We start from the raw sequence: 8,957 nt of genomic DNA on the forward strand, positions 1-8,957 counted from the left end.
GGTTTGTCTCCAGGAGGGGCAGACGGGACAGGGACCGACAAGGGCGCGCCGGTGGAACCGACTAAGCTTGGGGTCCCAGCGAGAGTGAACCCCTACTCCATCATCGACATCACGCCCTTCCAGGAAGAGCAGCCTGCGCCCCCAGACCCCGAGGCCCAGGAGGAGGGCGTGAGCCTGCACGTGCCCAGCGGGTACTCGGTGCCCGTGCCCTGCGGCTACGCCGTGCCCTCCAACCTGCCCGCGCTCCTGCCCGCCTACTCCAGCCCCGTCATCGTGCGCTCCGTGTCCCTGGACGAGGAAGGTGGGCCCTTTCCCTGAACTGTCCACCCCGTGCGAGATGGACGTCGTGTGCGCACGAGTGTGTGCGTGCATGAGTGTGTGTGTGCACGCACGGAGGTGTGGCTGTATGTATGAGTGTACACACGAGTGTGTACATGTATGGAAATGTGTGTATGCACGAGTGTGTGGGGGAATGCATGTGTAGATGAGTGTGTGCATAGGAACGTGTGTGTACATGAGTGTATGTGTGCATGAGTGTGTGTGCATGCATATATATGTGGTTGTGTATGTGTGAATGTGTGTGTGCATGGCAGTATATGGTGTGTGGGAATGTGTGTGCATGAGTGTGTGCACATGTGTGTGCATGAGAGTGTATATGCATGTGTGTGCATGCACATACGTGTGACTGTGTATGTCTGAGTGTGTGTGCACGTGTGCATGTGTGAGAGCAGGGAAAGTTTGGTTGTCCACTATCACCAACTTAACACACTGCGGACCAGTAGTTTTATTGCTCACTTTACCCAGTGGCCAGGTAAGTTTCTATTGAACGAGTACAAAAATTGTTTTACATAAATGTTAAAGGCACGCTTTAAAGCTAAATACCTATTGCATTTTAAAGTTATTTATTACGTGTTCTTACAAGCTAATATCTCTTTAAAGTATGATCTTTGTAAAACACTGTGTGATATGAAGCGAGAATTCTCGTGACCCGTCCGCTATGTGTGAAGCATTGCTACCTTGAAAATCTCCTGAGGTTGCCGTGTGGACACACTTTCAAATAAACCCCAGTTGTCATTTCCTGTGAAAACGTATGAAACGGAGGGAGTCCGGTGTTCCCTTTGCACTCTGACCTGACTTGTTGGGTGTCGTTGTATTTCTGGCTGTTTCATACGACCCTGGAACATCGCTCCGAATTGTAACCCCACGTGGAAGACATTTTATCTGAAACCTAAACCACCTCGAATCCATCACTTAACCATCGTTATGCTAAGATCAGCCGATCGGTGATCAGAAACAAAGTAGGAAATCGTTTTAAGGATGAAAATCAACTTGCATTTTTATCAGCCTCGAGCAATACGCGTTGTTCTCTTTCTTGGCAGAGACCCCCGAAGTGGCGGAAGACGGCCAGGGCAACTCTCTGAGTTCTGAGGACCCAGCAAACAGGTACCCGTGTGGCTTTTCTGGGGATTCTGAGCTGACGGGTCCCTGAAGCCGAGTGCAGAGGGGCCAGTGCGCGGAGCTGCTGGCCGCCCGGCCCCTGTGGCTCCTCCCCTCTGTCCATGACTCTGCCCTCTCTCCAGGGCCCCCAAGAGGGTCCCCCGGCACACAGGGCTGCAAGACGCTAGTGTTACTCTGTGTGGAAGACGAGCGGTGAGGCCACAGCCAAACAGAATGAGCCGTGCAGGCCCCAGTCTCCCTCGGGAGACGCGCCGTGAGCCTCAGCACCACAAAGGCTCTTAGCCCTTCGATGGAAAGAAAAAGATGCTTAACTTTGTTTAAGCCAGATTTCACCGGCATCCTGCCCGCTGGTCTAATTACCGGCCTTTCCTCACACCACTTGCCTTTGCAAGTGCAGTTGCATCTGCTTGGTGTGCCAGGAGAACCCCCTCCCGGCAGACTCCTGTCACCCCGCAACGCTGGACGTTCAGCGGTGGCAGAGCGCCCGGTCCTGAGCAGCTGTGAGTGAAAATCAGCGGGAGAGCCGCGGTCCCGTCTGGGGAATGCACCCCTGGCGGCGTGGTGGCACCTGGGTGCTTCGGGGACACGCGGTAGCCGAGGGCGGGAAGGATGGTCCGTGGTGACGTACCGTTTGCTTTCCTGCAGTGAGGACCGGGCCCGAGCCGAGGACAGCCCCCTGGCCCGCTGGGTGGCAGACCCCGCCAACACCGCCTGGATGGACAGTAAGCTGCCCGCCCACCAGGGATGCCTGTGCCCCATGTCCTCGCCACGCCCAGCGCCGGTGCCAGGCTCAGCCCGTTAGCCTGGTGCCCTGCGTCGGGGCTAAAGGTTATGACACCTGTCACTTACCTCCCGTCAGTCACTGGGATCTCTGCCTCCCAGCACGGCGCCCCCTGGTGTTTGCGAAATGGCTGTGGGTTCCGGACAGAGGCGCTGCCCCCAACCCCCAGGCCCCAGCCAGCAGCCGCCACCAAGACACTGAAACGGCTTCTTCCTGCCGGCCAGTGCCTCTCCATGGTGGGTGAGGGGTGCAGCCACCATGGACCCCAGGCCTGGCCACGTGTGGTTAGAGAGGGCAGCTGCTTCAGCTGGATTTACTTGTTTTTTGTTACTCCTCACCCAAGGATATTTTTCCATTGATTTTCAGAGAGAGTGGAAGAGAGAGGGAGAGACAGAGAGAAATCTTGATGTGAGAGAGACAAATCGATTGGTTGCCTCCTGCACGCGCCTCGACCAGGGCCTGGGCCAGGGAGGAGCCTGCAACCGAGGTACATGCCCTTGACCGGAATCGACCTGTGACCTTGTGGTTTCCACGTGGGAGGCAGTGACGTTGGCGAAGTCCACGTCAGCACAGAGCCCTCTCCGACAGCCAGATGACTCACACGTCGTTCGTCCTCCAGGACCCGCTACCTCGGACCCTCTACCGCGCACACTCGGGGTTTGCCGGCGGAGCTCCTCCCACGTAATTTAAGGAAACTAATGCTCCACATGAAGCTGCTTGAGAAATCCTGTCCTCAAAGTCCAACATGTTAATGAATTAATCCTCATCCTAGGATATTGTTCCCATTGATTTTTAGAGAGAGTAGAAGGGAGAGAGAGAGAGAGAAAACCACACCCAAAAACATTGTGAGGGAGACGCATCGATTGGTTGCCTCCTGCTCATGCCCTGACCCGGGCCAGGGATCGGAGCTACAACCCACGTACATGCCCTTGACCAGGAATCCAACCCTTGACCCTTTGATTTGCAGGCCGATGCTCTAGCCACTGAGCACAGCGGCCAGGGCTTGAGAGCTCACCATTTCTCCACCCGCCTGGGGCTGTCCTTCGCATCCATGGCACACGCGTTGCCTCGTTGGCTCATGTGAAGTTTCCCACTTCACCCCGCGGCACTGGGCGGTCCCTTGTTCCTGACACTAATGCCACCTCGAGTTTCTGTGTCAGGACACATCACCCTCATAAACTTCACGCTTATCAAAGGGCCCCGGGGAGACGTGCAGTCGAACATAGAATAATGGAGGGGGTTGGCCTGGAAACACAGAACTCCCTGTGGAGACTTCCCAGCAGGTCCGTTTGGAGCAAGCATGTCAAACTCGCGGCCCACGGGCCGCATGCCTCCTTTATCTGGCCCGTGCTAGCCTTGGAGTTTGACGTGCTTGCTTTAGCGGGATTTCCTTCAATCCCAAGACCACGCCCTGCCCTCACCGTAGTGCTCACACTTGGCAGGCGCCGCATGACCGCACCGACGGCTGGGGACGGCTAGCTCCCTGGAGACCGCGGCCTGTCGCCGGGAACGTGCGCTCGGCTGGTCCGGCTCAGTTTTCACAGGTCCCTCCTCTCCTTCCAGACCCAGAGGAAGCCATTTACGACGACGTGCCGAGGGAGGAGTCAGACTCCGAACCAGGTGGGGCTCCGTCTGGCGCTGAGTGTTGGGTGACTGTTGGGCCATCTTTCCTGGGCGTGCAGACACCCCCTGTACACACTCCTCTCTGCGTGCCCCTGTGTGTGTCATGTCCATGATCTCTGTGTCTCTCAGTGTCTCGCTGGATCCGTGTGGTGGGCGCACCTGTGTGTGTTTACATCACAGCACTTCATAGAGGGACGGTATCTTTTTTATTGATTTCAGAGAGGAAGGGAGAGGGAGGGAGAAAGAAACTCAATGGTGAGAGAATCATTGATCGGCTGCCGCCTGCATGCCTCAACCTGGGGATCAAGCCTACAACTCAGGCATGTGCCCTTGACTGGAATCAAACCTGGGAACCTTCAGTCTGCAGGCCGACCCTCTATCCACTGATGCTCTACCCACGATGCTCTATCAAACCAGCTAGGACTAGACTGCAGTGGTTCTCAACCTTCTGGCCCTTTAAATACAGTTCCTCATGTTGTGACCCAACCATAAAATTATTTTCGTTGCTACTTCACAACTGTAATGTTGCTACTGTTATGAATCGTCATGTAAATATCTGATATGCAGGATGGTCTTAGGCGACCCCTGTGAAAGGGTCGTTCGACCGCCAAAGGGGTCGAGAACTAGACTGAAGTGGTTCTCAACCTTCTGGCCCTTTAAATACAGTTCCTCATGTTGTGACCCAACCATAAAATTATTTTCGTTGCTACTTCATAACTGTAATGTTGCTACTGTTATGAATCGTCATGTAAATATCTGATATGCAGGATGGTCTTAGGCGACCCCTGTGAAAGGGTCGTTCGACCGCCAAAGGGGTCGAGACCCACAGGTTGAGAACCGCTGGACTAGAGGGTGTTATCTTAATTATCCTAAAGAAGCAGAAAGAATTGAAATAATGAAAGTAAGAATGAAAAGTTCAGAAACATGTAGGTGAGATGCACCAGCATAGGTCTAATAAATGAGAAAATAGAAGAAAAGACTAAGAATGTTCTAGAAATAAAGGAAGACAAGTTCCCAGATGGCAGAAATGCGGCTTCGTAGTGGGCCGTGCATCAACCAGGCCACACCTGGGCCCGTGCAGGTGACACTGGGGCACCGCGTCCCGGCGAGCCCCCGACAGGACACACCTGGGCCCGTGCAGGTGACACTGGGGCACCGCGTCCCGGCGAGCCCCCGACAGGACACACCTGGGCCCGTGCAGGTGACACTGGGGCACCGCGTCCCGGCGAGCCCCCGACAGGACACACCTGGGCCCGTGCAGGTGACACTGGGGCACCGCGTCCCGGCGAGCCCCCGACAGGACACACCTGGGCCCGTGCAGGTGACACTGGGGCACCGCGTCCCGGCGAGCCCCCGACAGGACACACCTGGGCCCGTGCAGGTGACACTGGGGCACCGCGTCCCGGCGAGCCCCCGACAGGACACACCTGGGCCCGTGCAGGTGACACTGGGGCACCGCGTCCCGGCGAGCCCCCGACAGGACACACCTGGGCCCGTGCAGGTGACACTGGGGCACCGCGTCCCGGCGAGCCCCCGACAGGACACACCTGGGCCCGTGCAGGTGACACTGGGGCACCGCGTCCCGGCGAGCCCCCGACAGGACACACCTGGGCCCGTGCAGGTGACACTGGGGCACCGCGTCCCGGCGAGCCCCCGACAGGACACACCTGGGCCCGTGCAGGTGACACTGGGGCACCGCGTCCCGGCGAGCCCCCGACAGGACACACCTGGGCCCGTGCAGGTGACACTGGGGCACCGCGTCCCGGCGAGCCCCCGACAGGACACACCTGGGCCCGTGCAGGTGACACTGGGGCACCGCGTCCCGGCGAGCCCCCGACAGGACACACCTGGGCCCGTGCAGGTGACACTGGGGCACCGCGTCCCGGCGAGCCCCCGACAGGACACACCTGGGCCCGTGCAGGTGACACTGGGGCACCGCGTCCCGGCGAGCCCCCGACAGGACACACCTGGGCCCGTGCAGGTGACACTGGGGCACCGCGTCCCGGCGAGCCCCCGACAGGACACACCTGGGCCCGTGCAGGTGACACTGGGGCACCGCGTCCCGGCGAGCCCCCGACAGGACACACCTGGGCCCGTGCAGGTGACACTGGGGCACCGCGTCCCGGCGAGCCCCCGACAGGACACACCTGGGCCCGTGCAGGTGACACTGGGGCACCGCGTCCCGGCGAGCCCCCGACAGGACACACCTGGGCCCGTGCAGGTGACACTGGGGCACCGCGTCCCGGCGAGCCCCCGACAGGACACACCTGGGCCCGTGCAGGTGACACTGGGGCACCGCGTCCCGGCGAGCCCCCGACAGGACACACCTGGGCCCGTGCAGGTGACACTGGGGCACCGCGTCCCGGCGAGCCCCCGACAGGACACACCTGGGCCCGTGCAGGTGACACTGGGGCACCGCGTCCCGGCGAGCCCCCGACAGGACACACCTGGGCCCGTGCAGGTGACACTGGGGCACCGCGTCCCGGCGGGGGGTCACCACAACATGAGGAACTGTGTTAAAGGGTCGCGGCTTTAGGAAGGTTGAGAACCACTGAATTAGAGATTCCTCCACAAGAGAATGATGTCACAGTTCTAAACGTGTGTGCATCCAGCAACATGGCCTAAATGTATACAACAGCCCGGCCGGTGTGGCTCAGTGGTTGAGTGTTGACTTATGAACCAGGAGGTCAACTTCCGGTCAGGGCACATGCCTGGGTTGTGGGCTTGACCCCCCGTGGGGGGTGGGCAGGAGGCAGCCGATCCATGATTCTCTCTCATCATTGGTGTTTCTATCTCTCTCTCCCTCTCCCTTCCTCTCTGAAATCAATTTTTAAAAGTCACATGACCACACACACCCCAAGGTGAAGTCAGAGTGGAAGTTAGGAAATGTTTTGACTTGAATAATAATGAAAATATTACATACAAATTTATAGAATGGATTTAGAATAGTCAGGAATTAAAGAGATGATGGCATCTGCTAAAAAAACAAAAAGAATGAAAAATAATGAGCTCAGCATCCGACTCGGCAGAGTCAGAGAAAGGGGAGGGAAAGAGTCAAAATGATACACACACTGGAACCAGGAGACAGAAAACAGAAGAGAGGACCCACCAAACGCAAGCGCGATTCTCTGAGAATACAGAGCAGAGTCCCCTGTGAGGACACCGTGTCATTGCCTTGGCGTGTCCTTCCAGGTCAGAGGGGCCGAGGTGATAGAGCCCTTTCAATCTAGGAACAGATTATTTATAGTCTTATTAGGCCATTGACCCATCCATCTATCCACCCACTCTTCCATCCACCGACCCACCCACCCATCCATCCATCCACCCATCCATCCGTCCATCCACCTACCCACCCTTCCATCCATCTACCCATCCATTCATCCATCCATCCACCCACCCACCCTTCATCCATCTACCCAACCATTCATCCATTCATGGATTTCGTGTTGGTGTGATTGTGATTGTGTGTTGGTGTGATTGTGGACTGCGTGTTGGTGTGATTGTGGATTTCGTGTTGGTGTGGGTGAGGTGTGCGCTCCTAACTTCATCCTGTGCTTGTGCCGCAGATGAGATGATCTACGACGACGTCGAGAACGGAGACGAGGGTGGGAACAGCTCCCTGGAGTACGGATGGAGTTCCAGTGAGTTTGAAAGTTACGGGGAGCAGAGCGACTCCGAGGGCAGGAACGGGGTCCCCCGGTCCTTCCTGCGCAGCAGCCACAGGAAGCAGGTGCGTGTGCAGCGTCGGCTGATGACACATACCCGGGCCAGCCCGTGGGATGCCGGCTCACAGGACGTGCACATGAGTGCTTTGGGGGTGTCGGCAGGTGGCTTGAGGAGAGCACAGGTATTGGCAGAAGAGAAGGGCCTAGTCTCCTATTCGCATCCTGTAGCAGTGACGTCACGGCAGGGGGGAAAGCACATGTGGAACTAAGTCCCTCAAAGGTCCTGGGAGAGCTTGCTGTCCTGAGAGTTTAAGAAAGCAGATCGCCGTCCTCTGAATTATTTGGGTTGTGCACACGTGATCTGCCCTGCACACTAGTGATGGAACCGGGCCTGCCCAGACACAATGCGACCCGCTGTCCCTCAGGGGCGGTGTGACTTCCGGGTGCCCACCACGAGCAGGGAGACATCACACAGACCACGTGACAGGACAGACCCCGAGCTGCCCACGACCTCCCTGGAGGGGAGTGTGTGTGTGACTCTGACCTCAGGTCCATCGGAGGACGCAGGCATTGAGGCGTGGAGTCTGGGACGGGGCGGAGGCAGGTCAGGTGTGTGAGGTCTCGGGTTGCCGTGGTGACTGGCTGTGCCATGTACACTCTGGTTGTTGGGGTTTGGGCTGTTTCCAAAAGGGGTGGTTTGTACTGACGTCTGCAGTGATGTCAGCGTCCTCATGTACTTTCTGTGGAGGTTGAGATGCAGCCTGTGTGTGACCCGGTGGGTGGAGCGGACGCAGCCTGTGTGTGACCTGGTGGGTGTAGCAGATGCAGCCTGTGTGTGACCCGGTGGGTGGAACAGACACAGCCCGTGTGTGACCTGGTGGGTGTAGCAGACACAGCCTGTGTGTGACCTGGTGGGTGGAACAGACACAGCCCGTGTGTGACCTGGTGGGTGTAGCAGACACAGCCTGTGTGTGACCTGGTGGGTGTAGCAGACAGCCTGTGACCTGATGCCTCATTGTGTGGCTCCGCCCACACTGGAACCAGACACACGTACCCTGGAGGCAGCCTCCAGGGGTCGGGGCGACCTGTGTCACGAACCTGGAGAGCAAGCTGCATTGCGGTGGGCATCTCAACTGCCCAGTGTTAGGACGAGCCTCTCGCGGGAACGCAGCTCCCTGCTGTCACCATGATCGTCACAGCCGCCTCACCAGGGAGTGAAGCCACAGCCGAACTTGACTCAGTCCAGCCGCGCCCAACGCTCTGGGTTTAAGCTGAGACTTGAGCGTAGCACTTTGGGGCCCAGTTTGCCGCAGGATGGGGTGCTCAGCGGTGCCGTGGGAGAGCGGGCAAAGCACCCTTAAACCCCGCCTCCAGTCAGCCTGGTCAAGGACGGTACAGGCGCCGGTCGGTCGGGTGGGGCCCGCGGAGCC

At 58.1% G+C, this 8,957-nt stretch overlaps 1 protein-coding gene across 1 annotated transcript in view; it reads left to right on the forward strand.

Annotated features, from left to right (window-relative positions):
* The window catches only part of ARHGEF10 (Rho guanine nucleotide exchange factor (GEF) 10), a 57,005-nt gene that overhangs the window by 3,107 nt on the left and 44,941 nt on the right, over positions 1–8,957 (forward strand). Inside the window, exons 3-7 of the mRNA XM_014528688.1 lie at positions 14–301; positions 1,380–1,443; positions 2,104–2,180; positions 3,803–3,859; positions 7,429–7,592. Coding sequence (XP_014384174.1) covers positions 14–301; positions 1,380–1,443; positions 2,104–2,180; positions 3,803–3,859; positions 7,429–7,592 — 650 coding nt within the window. The remainder of the gene's footprint in view (positions 1–13; positions 302–1,379; positions 1,444–2,103; positions 2,181–3,802; positions 3,860–7,428; positions 7,593–8,957) is intronic.

This window comes from Myotis brandtii, unplaced genomic scaffold (assembly GCF_000412655.1).
Source record: "Myotis brandtii unplaced genomic scaffold, ASM41265v1 scaffold646, whole genome shotgun sequence".
Lineage (NCBI taxonomy): Eukaryota > Metazoa > Chordata > Mammalia > Chiroptera > Vespertilionidae > Myotis > Myotis brandtii.